Raw genomic sequence first — 16,063 nt, 5'->3', positions numbered from 1 at the left:
TGTGCAACTAAGCATGTGGATAAATTTTTAGATATAAAAATGAATAAAATATTTTTATAAAATCTGTAAGAATTGTATAGAGTAACTTTTGTTTCTTACATATATACAATTAAAAAAGAAAAAGATTAGCAATAACATAAAAGCATTGGTTTCTTTTAATATTAATTATACTGTATGGAATGTATTTTTTAGAGAAAATATTTTCTATAATATATTATTATTCTAAGTACATTAATTATAAAGTTGTTGGTGTTATGTCTTGTGATTCTGACGGTGGTATAACTTTCACAGAGTAATGGATTTTCTTATTTCTTATTATGCTATAAGTGTTATCAAAAATAATGGAATCTACAACAGATAAAGTTATTGATAAAGTATCTGATATTTTCATGATGCAACTGTTTACACAATGTCTACTCACATGTAGAAGGTACTTCACAGGTCAAAATTCCAATCTCATCTAATTGATGAGCAGCCACTCGTCGCATTGGTATCACTTCTTTCTGTGTTCCATTATAATCTTTCTTCACAATACCAAATCTAATGTCATGATTCTCGGTACGAAATTCCCAGCTACACAGTTCCCAACCATTCACGATTAATAAATATAGAATTATATCATATCATAATTAGTTTATGAATTTTGTATACCTTAACAGAGATCCCATTTCAGACGCTGAGATATCAAGCTCTAGTTTCCCACCTTTCTTAATTGTAACTGTTGTAAAGTTCTCCTTATCTTTCTCTGTGTTATTTACATACATTTCTTTAGGGACCTTGCCACCAAGACAAATCTGAACATAAAGAAAAATTTTAATATCATCGTATTTTATTTATCAAGAAATTAGTCCAAATTTTGAAACAATATAAATTTCTTTTTCTTAGTTTCCTTTTTCTTCACCTTGGTACCAAGCTTTGGGTTGCCATCAGGATCTTTAAGGGTTCCTCCAAGGAAAGCAGGCACTTGATCTCTGTCAATGTTACTGAATATCGCTGTCTGCCATCTCGCAGGATCCGATTTATATATTTGAATCTTTGATAAGGTATACTCGTTCATAAACTTTTTCGCCACCGAAAATGCGAAAGCAAATACCTTTGGAGCTATAAAGGAATACGAGATATAAACCTTCAATCATTTTATTATATGATTATCTGTGATATAAAAATTGTACCATTAATTATGTAACAGGTCTTTAAAATCTCTGGGTAATTAGCCTCATACATTTGGATTAAAGTAATGACAACTTCTCCAGCTGGAAAATAGAATTATGAATTAATATTTATCACAATAAACTAATTTAATTGAGCGATAAAAAAGCAGCTTCATTTTAGGAAAAATTACATCACTAACCGATCGTTTCTTACAAATTCATTGAACAGATGATTCTTTCAATTTATATAAGCATTTCATTGGTTACCTTGTTTTTATGGTCCACGAGCACATATAACTAACGAAAAAACGCTACGAAACAACTGGTAATGATACTTTAAAGAGTCGAACAAAATATACTCTGAGGAAGTTATATACCTGGTCTCCAGAGATATTGTTTCAAGTTAAAACTCTGCATGTCGAAAATTACGACGACCTGACCAGCTGCTGGACCGTGTTTTAACATTTGTTCTCTACATAATTTTAAGTATTCTTCGAGACGTTTTATGGTCACCTTTATCATATCCCTTCTCGAGACCACATGCAAAATACCATAAATATCTAATGCGTCGAAATACACTACAATCACTGCAAACATATTGGAATTATTGATTTCATCATGTTTCATCCTCAATTACGGCTATGGTGAGCGTATATTCTACAATTTACCTGGGGCACCGTCTTTATCGAAACCACATAAACCGTGAGGTAGATAATCATTCAGAATTTGAGGAGGATCCCATTCGGTTAATTTGTCAACTTCCCATTGTTTTCGCCACTCCATAGACTAAAAAGTAATTCATCTTTAGTTTGAAATTATTATAAATATAATGTACATGCATTAATAGTAAAGTAGGTAAAAAATGTTCATATAAATAATATATTTACACTTTGTGAATTTCAAATCCTAAAGACTATTAAGCTGTATATAGTACTGTGTATAATGATGTAATGTAATTTAATGCACAATATTACGACAGAAAAATCTATAAGTTTAAAATTATAATTTTCGACATATACTCCGAAAATAGAATTTTAGACTAAAAACACTACTACTAGAATTATCAAAATAATGTCTTGCTCATATGAATTTTTTCTTTTTATTAATTTTATAGAGAATTGAAGATAATAATCGAATTGATGACTTTCTACATACATAGAAATAATAGATTCAGCGAATGATTGAAGCTTTAGAGAACATCACTACCATAAACGATTATTACCAGAGATGCACAGATACATATATCCCGGATAGTTCAAAGAAAATTTCTGTTTCTATAAACGTTCTCTTAATACATAAGAATTAAGCGGATAATCAAGACACGGAATTGAGAAATTTAATTTCTAGTCTGCCTTAAGGGGAGAAAGGGATTATAGTTGCAGCTAACATATTGCAATATCCGGAATTCTATTCGAAAGAAGAAAGTAGTACGCATCGCGATATTAGGATCGTTTCGCATTTTTAAACGTTGTTCATTATGGAAATCGATAATGGCACAATATGGGTAGCGTTACAAGCATCGCATCGTGTATCAAGTTTTCCAACGTTTTACAAACCGATGCAGGCACAAAACAAAAAATTACAATCACTATCTTCGCGTAAGAGAATTTAAGTTATTAAATTTACTATTAATAACGTTATTTATTAATATTTTTTTAACATTATTTATATAATTTAATAATAAGTTTAATTTAATTATTAAATGAAATATGCTTTCTTCGCTAATTTGTTAATGATTATTTTATATCTACTAACTATAATTTTGTAACGAAATTTATGAATATAAAAAGAAATCTGTACAAAAGTAGGTTCATTAATATACAAACAGGTATGAAATATTACAGTTGTTTGCATTACAAACAGTTATTCTGCTCTCTCTTTGCTCATCAGCTTGAAGTGTGAGCTGCAGAACTTACTGATTTTTCCCGGTTTTATGAACAAGTATTCTTTTCGTATATACATATATATATATATACATATATATATGGTACAAGTTCAATTTAAAGAAAATGGATAAAACTACTTTCAAGTATTAAATTTCAAAATTAATCAGTCTCTTTTCGTATATTTTTCACAGTAAGATAATAAAATTTTTTAATATTTTAATATGTATAAAATATAAAAATCCTATAATAATATAAAAAATAAATTAATATAAACAAATTCAAGCGCTTCTTTAGTAAATAATGTACTGCTTGTATTTCGCTCATTAATTAAACTAATTGTAATAATTAACTGCAAAAAGAATTCGGAAGTACTACATTGCGAAGCACCTGAAGCGATGAAAAGTGCATATTGTGTAGAAGAATTGTTTTTTTCCTTCTGTTGGCCACTAGACCATAGAGAGAGTATACTTCGTTAACGCTTCGTAGACGATCTACAAGTCAGTGAAAATTCAAAAGATCGTGGAACGTGTTTCTTCAGACTTTCTCGATTAAATTCATGGCTAGAGCTATAGAGCATCAGGCGCGAAAGGTGATGACTGATTAACGTGATAGTCAATGCTAACGTTGAGTATGCAACTTATCGCAATTATGCCCAAAACGTAGTTTTCTAGATAACAGTATGTCAAGGAATGCGTATGAGTTCGAAACTATATATCCTTATTTTTAGGGTGAAAAAGTTTGCTCTCTGAGGTAGCTAATTCTTTCTTCATTCATTTTTGTTAACCGTTTCTGACTCGAATAATCTTTAATATTTTGCTTCGACTGGTTCATACTCAATAAGCTATTTTTAAGAGCAATTTATGGATAGAATATATATTTTCATATTTTCATAAATAATAACATTTTGTTTGATCTGATTAATATTCAATAAACTATTTTCAGAAGTGATCTATTATTTCAACATATTTCTGTATCTTTGTTGCCAATAACAATGTATCTTTATACTTTGTACTTTGATTTGTTTCTATTAATACCAGTATTATCAAATCTATCTAAAGCAGAAGTTGTATATTTAGTCAATATGTTTCAATACCAAATACTAAATAATTCATGTTGACCTCAACTGTATTACAGTTTGAAATAACACCACAAACAGTTAATGAATTCATTAGAGTCGGTGTCATTAGTGTCTAACACATTGCTAGTCGCTCAACAAGATTGATAATTTTTCACTGTATATACCTCGCAAAGTAAATGGTGGCCTGGTCTTACATTCTCTTCTGCACAATTTTACATAGTAATACCGTTAGACAGTCGCGAGGAACTTCATTTTTATATATACTATTAGAATTTTCCTTCGTGTAATATTTTTCACAGTTTTTCTTTAATCAAGCAAAGATTTATCGAAATATTTATATCAATGCGAGTCAATCCGATTGACAATATGTATTACATTTCATTATAGAGAAGAGATACACAATAATAGGAATACAATAAAATAGGAAAAATTCAATTAATATATGAATAATGGAATTTTGAAATTAATTAAATAAAGTCCTATAAATCTGTTAGTTATGCGATTAATAATAATATGGTTACATTGTATAATCCATACGTATAATGCAACCGACGCAATATGAGATATGTGAAAGTTCAATATAAGTTTGAACGAAGTTGTCCCCCTTTCGAAAAGATTTTTTCTACAGCGAAGGAATTTATTTATTATTTGGTTTCTATGAAACTAAATAATAAAAAAAGAGAGAAATAGGAAAGTGAATAAATGGGTTTGTGTCAGTAATTATAGGCAAAAACATCCATACCTCACGTAGCATTTTCTCCGCAGCAGCCGGGTCCCATTTTCTTGCTAAAAATCATATATATTTTTAAATTTCTATTTTAAAGTCAAGAAATATTGAATTTTACATTACATATTTATAATTCAAATGAAATTGGAAAATTAACAAATTTAATACTAATTAAAATTTTATGTTCATTTATTATATATCTTTTTATACGATTAAAATTAAATTTCCTAATTTCACAGAAAATACTTAAACAAGAAACTTTTTGCTCTCTGTTGTAAATTTTCTAATGTCTAATTTTATTCAATGATCTCATGAAAATACATTTCTTTCACTGTCCTGAATGGATATTAAGGAATCTTTATATTTATTTATAATTCTTTATTTTTTTAATTATTTTATATAACAATCTTTTGAGTAGTATATGAAGTATATTTCATTTGTGTTATTAATGTTCAACCAGTTGTTAATTTCGCATCACGTGTATCTCATTGCAAATTACACTTAATTTGAAGATACTACGTAGTGAATGTTAAATTCTTTCTTTTACGAGGCTTTGTTCAGAGACCAAAACAAAAGAGAATTTACAATTACACACAGTGGCTCATGAAAATATTTGAATAGTCAATTACTCGTCATATTAATAAGCCATGTTATTCAGTGGGTCCATCTTTAGCACTAATTATATGTTTAAGACTAGTATTTATTTTATATACTAATTCTTTATTAAATGCATGGTTACAGTATCTAAATAGCTTGTAACTTCTATATACATTCTCAGATTTGTTTCAAATTTGAGTATTCGGTATAATCATAACAATCGTATCTCATTACAGGGTTAATGAAACTTCGAAATTTTTATACATATAATACATACAATATACATATACTGTGACTGAAAAGAGTATTTGTACATCACTGTATTTATTATAGCATTTACATATTAATTAATTAAGATCAAGTATATTTCGTACCATTTAGTAATTTTTTTATGATTAGAAAAATTTAATACCAGAAAAATGAATCGTAGAGTCTGATGAGAAAATGCTTCACTGGAAAATAAGGGTATTTGCAAATACTTTTGGAGCCACTGTACATAAAAGTTCCTTACGATAAGTATTTAAATATTTTTATGAGTCACTGTACGTAAGGATTTCCAAACAATGTCTTATTTTGTATAATTTAAGGAATTGAGTTCTATGATGATTGTGCCTGCCGTCTTTGAACTAGCCAATCAAGTGGGACATTAAAGATGACTGTGTATAGTATACATATCATAAAAGCAATAATCGCCAGGAAACGTCGTCGATTACAATGAAATAAATGAACATAAAGGTCCAAGTTGCGATTGGTCGCGAGATTGATAAATTTTCTTCGGGGCACGTTTGACGCATGCAATGTTGAGAAATCGTACGGACGGTTACAACAAATTACAAGAATTCATACCTCGAAGCCAACGTAGTAGAAAGTTATCGTCATGATGCGGTTGTTTCAGAATATCTTGAACTGTCCGCCTAAACTGAAATCAGAAGTTTGTATAAATTAGCCGGTTATGTAATAAAATTTAAAATTCACGTATCGTACACGTAATAACAAAAAAAAAAAAAAAAATGATTTAAGACTATGCGAGTTTATGGTTGTCACAGAAAGAAGTAAAGAAATAATCCAGAATTATTATATCAAAATATAAGCACGAGGTAACAGAATGATGCATGAAAGTAATAAACTTGTAAATATATTCGTGATATTAATAATAGATGTAAATGCAAATAATTTACATAAGCGTCTTATCAAAAGATGCATTAAAATAATAGATATTTTTAAAGAAATGTGAGACAAAGAAGATTTTTATGGATTCAAGAAACAAATAGCTTTCATAGAATTCAAATGAAAACAAAAACGATTATGAAAGATTAATTAATTCTTTATGTATTTTTACTAAAACTCGTGATAAAATTTTTATGTAGCTAGGTTTAACAAAACTATGGTGATGAATCTACATCTTTTTACATAGTTGTATAACAAAAGTATAATGACCCAGTGTTAGGAAACTGAAATAGCAGAATACTTATATAAATTGGAGCGAAAAACATAAAAAGCTATGCCACGTAATTATTTGCTTATATCACACTATAATCTAACGCTATAACTTATAAAATACGTATTTCTATAACATTTGTAGCCATACTGCATCTATCTTTTAGCAGGAGGGATTGGTTATATTGAAAATTTGCTAGCACGCCTTTCATCCATGATTTGCAGTGAAAGCAAATCGTTTTTCTGGGAAGTGCACTAACAATTTTACGGTCAGCGCAAAAATCTTAGACAATTTTGTTTCACACAAAACCACCTGCACTTATTTACTTTCACGTAGATTTTTCAGCAGGTTAACTCAATCCTGTTACCAATAATCAAAATACGGGTCACCGATACACGACGTGTATGGAATCCGTACTTGTAATTGAAACTCTATTTTGCATGCTGAATTTATTTTAAAAAATTCGAATGAATTTTGCAATATTAATTATGGTAAGAATTCAAATTCTATTCTAAATATATATTTTTTCTGTCATATTGAAAATTGCATCATTTGGAATTCTGTTTTTTAATTAAGTTTAATTCTATTTCCAAATACTTATAGAGTAAATTTTTAAAAAATTTCTCCTAATGTCGATCATGGTAAAAATTCGACTTCTATTCTGATTATTCTTTTTTCTCGAACACATTGTAAATTGTATCACTTCAGTTTGAAAATGAATTCATGTAATAATATTACGATTAATCGAATGTATCATAGAAGGACGTATATGCTTTCTGCTTCCTCGTTAATCAATGACAATAGAAAAAAAAGAAAAGTAAAAAATATATAGGTGAGTATATATATTACGTTAATTATTTCTATGTTAATTTAGCTTTTTTCTAAAAACTTCTTCTGCACATAGCAGACTCATGCACGTTTTATAGAGACCGCGTAGCTCAATTGCCATAATTGCAAGATTTTCTAAGATCTTTGTTTGTCGGTCACGATTCGCGAAATTGCTTAGTTCCAGCTTAAATCGAACATCAGGCGAAACTCTATCTAACGCTTGATATTGGCAGGTACTTGTTAAGTAAAATTGAATTGAAGTTATTCTTTCACAAAAGTTAACTAAGAAGTTACAGAGCAAAGTATATAAATATTGTATAACTTGTCATCCAATAATAATAATTACATTATGAATATTTACGAAAGTACATATTTTTTTGTACACAGATTTATGTATTTAATTTTTTAAATATTATGACTATCTTATTTTGAATATTTTGCATATCTTTGCATATATCGAATTTCAACATAAAATTATCGCTATGATATTTAGAAATTGAAACAAATTATATTCAGTTTTTATCTTAGTGGTATTCATAAAATATAAATTTGTGTAAAAACTCGCATCCTACTGGTGATAAAAATTTGCTGTCACTATTACAAAAAATGAAAAAAGATTGTACAAAATTTTGTGGCCACCGATACATTAATATCATTCATCTCTTGTCTCTCTCCCACTATCTTTATTAAGATTTCTTATATGAAATAGAATATACAAAGGAACTATCACGTAACTTAATTGACTGACAAAAAGATATTATCCACTAATTTATTAATACTGGTTAATCTTTAATTATTATAATATCTATAGGTATTAACCCTTTCCCTTATACTATATCTTTTGGAAAATTTCCTTGTTCATTAACTAAAGAAAATTTATAGGAACTATCGTGCAATCTAATCGATTGACGAAACATCAAACTTAATATGCTAGTCACATCCTCAATGTAGCACAATTCGAGTACCTGATGAAACCATTTTATGCGCACAGAATCGTGTATAAGGAGGCTAATGGACAGATGCGGAGATGTAGAAATGTGTGCGTTTAATTTTCAATAGTATCAGCGTCACGTTGTAAGATCATGTGTCAGTCTGTATAGGTGAACAGCAGGGTAAAGAAAGTGCCGTTTTACGCGAGGGAACTGTTCACTCTCGATCATCCTAACGTTCGTTTACAAAAAACATTATATACACAAGAGACAGGTATAGAAAGAACTGTCTTTCACAAGGAAGAGTTATTTAAACTCTACGGATAGATTTAGCGACTATGAAAAAAGAAATCGACGAACAAAGATAGAAGAGGTGTATGCACGGTCCACGTTCCGCAATAAAGTAGTTTTCATCGGGTGAAATTCATCGGATAATGACACGTTTGCGAGCGACGAAAGCGATGATAAAAAATGTGCTCACTGCCAGTAGCATGAAATGAAAGTTTTAAAGGAATAGGAAGTAGATGTTCATCGTCGACTATGATGATGATCCGCTGATAGAACGATACTTCCATGTCGAACAGGTTTGCATGATAACAAGTGTCATTGCGTGAATGACTGGAAAAAAGAAAAAGAAATCATGTCACAAAATAGAATGGTCAGAATATGAGAATTGAAAAATATGAGAATGAAGTTAGTAGAGATTTGTAAAATTTAACAGTATAATTAGTGTTTGTATATACACTGATTCATGAAAGTATTTGGATGCTTATTATAGAATGCTTTTATGTAATATGTGTGTTAAATAAAACATTTTGAAATTTTATTTAATGAAGCACAGCTATCATCGTTATTGGTATTTGAAGCCAATCTAAAAATCTATATAGAAGTTATAAGACATTTAGTGCAAACATATATTTAATAAAAAATTAGTATACAATATGAATAATGGTCTTAAACATATAATTAGTGCTAACGATGATTAGATACTGTTGCCAATTAATGGAATGGCAGTTCAAATACTTTAAAAAACCTCTGCTAAATATGTTTGTTTACAAATTATGTTTATAAGAAATATCTTATATTATAATTTCTATGGATATACATTTCCTGATACGTTTCAAATTTTACTAACATGGTAATCGTGTCTCATTGTAATGTTCATGAAACTTCAAGTAGTTTTGTGTAATACGTATAATGAATTTATACAACTTTTCTGTAGTACGTGTTCAACTTTCATGAGCTATTCTACATAGATACATAAATATATTCTTTATAGAATCATTGTAGAAGATGAACATTAAAAAATATATTCATCTGTTAACGTCAGGTCTTTTATAGAAGTAACAATACGTGTCAAGTTTATCGAGGCTTCTTCAGAGCCATCGCGACGCGTTCGGCTATCGATAACTATAAATTTAAGCCTGGCGATATAAGCTAGTTAGGCTACGAATTCTGAAAGTTGCGAATGTTACGCTATAGTTTCGGACGTTATCTAGGTGGACGCACCTTCGAGATTTCCAGGTGACTTGCTTCTTTAAATTCTTTTCTTCTTCTTTTTTAAGTGGAACTATATGTTTTTGTTTATATGGACGTGTAGTCCGTTCCGTGATGAATTCATCGACCTAGATATATTTGCACGCCGAGCTCATTTAAGGTCGTTTACTGCCGTTCAAAACTTGCCTTCACTTAAACGTTCAGAAATTGTTATTTATTGTCGGTATTCGAAATGACCTCGGACATCAATGTACTGATTTGCTCTATCTCTAAAAGATAGTTTCACCCTCTCCAATGTTGCAGAAATAATTCGAACATTCTCACTCGACATTCTCTAACAACCCAAATTATATCGACAATTTCGTTGTATGTATAATGAACCATCGTAAATTGAATTGATATCAAAATGAAGTGTGTTAGTCACAATAATATTGATTCCTCCGAAGCAAGTGTAACAGTAATTGAGGATATCTAAGTATCAGGCGTAGCAGCAGATATCCTCTGTTCGTAAATAAAAGTAATGATAATTTACGATCATTGGTGTGATTTAGAATTGTGTTCACGGCCGAATCGACGAAATACTCTGGTGAGTAAAGATAAATTTTGAACTGTAAGTGACCTTGGATGACCTTGAAACATCAACATATTGTGAGTTGAGTTTGTCACAAAATGGGATACACGCTTATCTGAATGAAAAGTTATGAATAGTTCCATTTAAAAAAGCTTGAAATCTCGAAGATACGTCCACCTAGATAAGATTTATGATCATCAGATATTTCCCTCAAAATAGAGTACGTTTTAATCGAAACATTTGTTTGCATGACGAATGGTTTAGGAGATAATTATATCACTCCAAATGAGTCATCCTATATATACTTACACTAATTATATTGATAAATGCTATAACTCTTTAGTAGCTTCATTTTAAATAAATCTTTACAGTATAATGTATCATACTTTATATTTCCGAGTTTCTTCATGAAATGACGAGGTCAGATTAAATTTACAACGTTTCTGATGTTTATTGCATATCAATGAAGGACACGTTATTTCAACATTAAGTATTTCCTGCGTACAGAGTAATCTCATTTGCTCTAGTCAAGAATTTACATGTGTAATGATTGTCTTTTTATCCTTTCCTTTATAGAATGTTTCTGAAGTGAAAAAATTTTATTACGTGAATCGTATGGTTTTTTATTACTTCTGGTTGTCTATTCAAATTAGTTATATATTAATAGTATGTTCTGTGATCATGTATGTAATTTAACACTTCTCTGTTTATTCGGTTTCAAAGTTTGCATACGGTATCAACAGTATTTAAAGTAGCTGTGATAATTGCTCATTATTTCAATCTTTTTTATTTGAATCACAATAAGAACTGAATCGACATTTGTTTCCTGTCTTTGTATCTGTTTCATACGTAGAGTGATCTTGCAGAAAATTCTCACTGCCAGCTAACAACGTAACATTTTAATAATTAAGACACTTTAATCATTTTAGTTTAAGAAACTGTAATTTGTCATTAATTTTCCTTATTACTGTAACATTCTATCAGTGTATCCGATTTGAGTGTACATACGCTGTTATTTCTTTGACTAGCAGAAATGCGAAAAAATATTCAGATGAAAGTTATTTGATTTGATGGAAGAAACTTAACAGAATGTTAGAATTTTTTCTTGTACTTTTACTTATGGAAGTTTCAGCATCCACACATTTTTTAAACTGAATTATATACCTTTATTATTATCACTTTATTATGCATTTCAAGAAGCATTTAATAATATGTACGAAGTATCTAGGCAATAATTTGTTTGGAGTAGTATGTACAAGTAAGAAGTTGACAGAAGCAAGACTTGATTCTACCTGATATCGGATAAATTATTGTTGAAATATACACTTCATATATTTCGTTGGTTCGTTTCTAAATACATAATATGTTTGATAAATAATTGACAGTGATAGAAATATACAAAAAAATCACGTTACGATATGTTTCGTATATTGAAATCAACAAACAAAAATTAAATTGAATAAATTGTTCAATCACAAGATCCCAGAACGTTAGTAAAATATTCCTCAGACACGTTCATAATATTCTTTTCAAGAGTGACATATCATTAACCTCGACCCTGTGGTCGTACCTTCTTTCCAATTGAATGGTTGACTTACTTTCATCAATGCAAATCGCTGGTTATCCTCCAATCCCACAACTTTCATCATCCTTGTGTCCCTTTTGTACGTCTTTTGGTGGTTTTTGAAGCTTCCGTTCTAGCTCTTTCACCCTGATTTGCGATAATGCGTTCTCTGTCTCCTGCTACCGTTACCTGTCGTTTACCTCGTTTATTTCTGTTTCAGCAACAAAATATACATATAGAGTTTAAGTCACAAGGTGTCACGCAAGACTTTCTTCTATTGAGCTTTAATCTCTGTTAGGAACAAGCAATGGTCAGATACGAAATTTTTGATAGCATGTATGATGTACAGTGATTCACAAACTACCTTGATTCACATTTCTAAAAACATTTTATGAATATATTGCGTTTATCATATAATCTGTATATGTACATGTGTAGAAGTTATATATATGTTGGTATTTATTGCAAGTATATAGTAAAGATTACCAAAGTATTCGAACGATCAATTATTCATTACATTAATAATCTACAATATTTACAACTAATTATATATTTATATGAGACTGTTATATTATATTTTTTTACTAGATATATGTTTGCAGTAAATGTTTTCTGACTTCTATATACATTTTTAGATTAACTTCTAATTCCATCAATACAATCATGATAGTCATGATAGTCGTGCCTTATTACAATGTTAATGGAATTTCAAAATGTGTTATGTAATATGCATAATACATATATAAAAGTTTTCTGTAAAGTAGTGTTCAAATATTTTGAACTATAGCCACTATAGAAGCTAGAATAAGAATGAATCATATCAATTTAATGTAATAGATATCACGTTCATTACTACATGGTAATCGATTCATTATTATGCACATGACGACGGGATTGCATTTCAGCAAGAATGTGTCTCCAAGGTGTTGTAGAGTTGTGGTTGTTAAGGTCGAATGTGTATAACTCTTCTGTCTTTTTCATAAAATCCATGTAAAGTGATAAGAAATCTATATAAATAGATGTATAAAATTTATACATGTATATGGTTATTTCAGAGGTATTTAAAATTTTTATTATGTGTTATGTGAGCAATGTTGTTTGCATCTTTGTTTGAGTTATTCTTCTTTGTAGACACAAACTGCAAATGAAATAAATTGTTAATATAATCGACAGTGTTTGCAAATAAAACATGACCTGATCGAATATTCTTTGTTTTATAAAAAAGAAAAATTATACTTGTCCCTTTCCTACCATAATATATTCTTTAATTAAATTAGTATGTTGCTTAATATAATTGGAGTTCAAAAGAAAGAAAGAAGAAGAGAAGTGAAGTGAAGAAGTAGAGAAGAAGAAGGTTCATCCGAATTTGCAACTCGATTGCGTTGCACATTTAATTGTGGACGGTGAAAAATTACTGTTACATTGGGGGAATAACCGTATGTTACTAGGTGAAACTCTAAATGAACTACAAGCTGTCCATCTCAAATATTTAATATAATACTTCAATAACACAGTTGTATATTAATTTTTCATATTAATTTATAATTTTATCTTGTTCTCATATATAATTTATATACTAATAAAACAGTATTAAAAAGATATCACATAACAAGCGTCCTTTAAGAAATATAATCAATGCAACAGCCACTAAACTTCAACTCTCTCCTCAGGTGCAAATCAATGTTGCAATCAAATAAATTCCCTTCAACCGGTTTGATCTCACAGCAACCATTAAAATGCACCTCAAAATATTGAAAGAAAAAGGGGAACGTTACCGAGATAAGTAATCAATGTATACCTCTTCTTTGAAAAAAACCTTTCTCTTCAAAACATAGAACGAAAATCGTCAACAAATCACGTTGTCACTTGGCGCGCAAACACATTCGAATAGAGCGCATCGTTATTGTATTCGTGTTTCGCGGCTGCCGGCTTACTTAATGACGCAACAGGTGTCTCTTGCGGTCGTTGCGACCGCGCTCCAGTTCAAGAGCCAATTCCCTACTAAAAATGAATGTTGCGCGCTGACTAGCACCCAAAGAATGGTACCGTTCTGTTCTGCGCTGTGTTCACGATGACCGGTATTACCTTGTCACGGGATACCCCACCGCTTACAAACCGTTGCGTTAACCTACCGGGATTTTGCTTCGTTAATCGGCCGTCACTATCCCCTCCATTTCTCGAAACTGATTTTGTAAAGCGTACGTTTGATATTATTTATATAAAATAAATAAATATATACAGTGACTCACGGAAGTATTTGAACATTTATAATAGAAAATTTATAATATATTGCATATGTTGTATTTACTGTAAACATAAATTAACTATACAATATGAACAGCCATTTTGAACATATAATAAATTGTTGAATACATAAAAGATAGCCCTACTAAATATTAATTCTTATTAAAACATTTCAAAATGTTTTATATAATGCATGCAATATACAATACATAAATGTTTTCTATGGCGAATGTTAAAATACTTTCGTGAGCCACTGTATATCAACTATCTATATATATCCTATTCGCATTTAATATTTGAAATTTTCTAAAAATATACCTCTCTCAATAATTGGCCAGATGAGACCCGACATATGGCCAGTTATATTATCGAAGCAATAGTCTATCTTGTGTGCGTTCATATACAACGTAAAGAAACGTGAAACAATCAAAAGTCATTTCGACTGTCTTTGTTTGTTGAAGTAAAAGAATAATCAACTGCATGCTGAAATATGAGCTCTTCTTCCTCTGCAGATTACAGCTTACATTGGGAACGATGCAACATTGAGTTAGACAATCTCAAATGCGCACGAGTTTGTGAGTAACTCTGCATCATAATATTGATTAACAGCTTTGTAGTACTTTAGATACACTATATAATTGCTATATGAACTTACCAAAAGTATGACATCCTTCTTATATCAAAAACCACGAATGTGCAAATTTTCATCTATTCGGTAAAAAGATTGGATAAAATGCCATTTTTCTGTGCTCTTAACTATACAGATTAAAATAACGAATGTGACATAACAATTATACTATGAGTGTGTTTATGAATTTGAACCTAATCTTTCAATGCTCGGATTTGATAAACATATATTAATATAGATATTTAAGCAATAATAAACATGTATTACACTACTTTGATTAAAATATTTCTATCATATATTAATATACAGAGGTTACAAAAATTTACTTTCTAATCAAGTATTTTGGTTATTAGATTCTACATTTCATTTTCATAGTATTAAATTTGTATAGTCATATGAAATATATTACTAAAGTATTACTAAATAATACGGAATTTAATATAGAGGATTATCCGTTTAAAAACCCGCGCTCGCGAGAACTTGGAAAGTAGCAACATGTAGACTTACTACTACAATTAAAACATGGCATGCGCCATCTGTAAGCTGCTACTAGAACTAGAGTTAGTTATAGGCTATAACACAGAGGGAGTTTGATGTCACCGAACGGTATACGCATGGTGTTTTCTTAAAAAATAATCAAATGTGTATAATGACACTATTTGCATTTTTCGACACTTTTTCTACTTCGTCCGATATTTTTTATGCCTAACGATCTGAACATTTTTTTTACGATGTAATTTAAAATTTAGATAATGGATGGTAGATAATCCTGTACTTAGATCTAATTGATTAGCATGTAAATATTAGTAATAAATACAGTGCTGTGCAAATACTTTTTGCAGCCACTGTATATTAACATCATAATCTTCGATAATCTTAGATTTGCAATCACCATATTTATTTATATAAATTCATAAATTCTATT

At 29.8% G+C, this 16,063-nt stretch overlaps 1 protein-coding gene across 3 annotated transcripts; it reads right to left on the bottom strand.

Moving 5' to 3' along the window:
- Nucleotides 1-125: 125 nt before the first annotated feature.
- Nucleotides 126-14,362, bottom strand: LOC132905019 (SEC14-like protein 2). Of its 3 annotated transcripts, none has more exons than XM_060955925.1 (11): nt 12,852-14,362; nt 12,301-12,557; nt 6,286-6,358; nt 4,858-4,901; nt 1,820-1,937; nt 1,529-1,738; nt 1,173-1,253; nt 902-1,101; nt 652-794; nt 422-573; nt 126-348 (listed from the first exon to the last, which is right to left on the bottom strand). In XM_060955925.1, the coding sequence occupies exons 2-11, from the start codon at nt 12,349-12,351 to the stop codon at nt 236-238; spliced, it is 1,185 nt and encodes a 394-aa protein (XP_060811908.1). In that variant the 5' UTR covers nt 12,352-12,557; nt 12,852-14,362; the 3' UTR covers nt 126-235. The 3 variants fall into 3 exon arrangements, with proteins under 3 accessions (XP_060811908.1, XP_060811909.1, XP_060811910.1); XM_060955926.1 differs by having other exon boundaries at nt 12,301-12,477; nt 14,065-14,362; XM_060955927.1 differs by lacking the exons at nt 12,301-12,557; nt 12,852-14,362 and adding an exon at nt 10,144-10,741.
- Between the last annotated feature and the right edge of the window lie 1,701 nt (nt 14,363-16,063).

This window comes from Bombus pascuorum, chromosome 3 (genome assembly GCF_905332965.1).
Source record: "Bombus pascuorum chromosome 3, iyBomPasc1.1, whole genome shotgun sequence".
Taxonomy (NCBI): Eukaryota; Metazoa; Arthropoda; class Insecta; order Hymenoptera; family Apidae; genus Bombus; species Bombus pascuorum.
Note: the sequence above shows the minus strand (reverse complement) of the source record. Positions and strands in the feature narration are given on the sequence as shown.

Excerpts from the sequence above, each read along its gene's own strand:
- LOC132905019 (XM_060955925.1), bottom strand. The coding sequence starts at position 12,351 with ATGATGAAAGTTGTGGGATTGGAGGATAACCAGCGATTTGCATTGATG. Across the intron at positions 4,902-6,285 it reads TCTACTACGTTGGCTTCGAG|CAAGAAAATGGGACCCGGCT; the intron begins GTATGAATTCTT and ends TATGATTTTTAG. Across the intron at positions 795-901 it reads ACCCAAAGCTTGGTACCAAG|ATTTGTCTTGGTGGCAAGGT; the intron begins GTGAAGAAAAAG and ends CTTTATGTTCAG.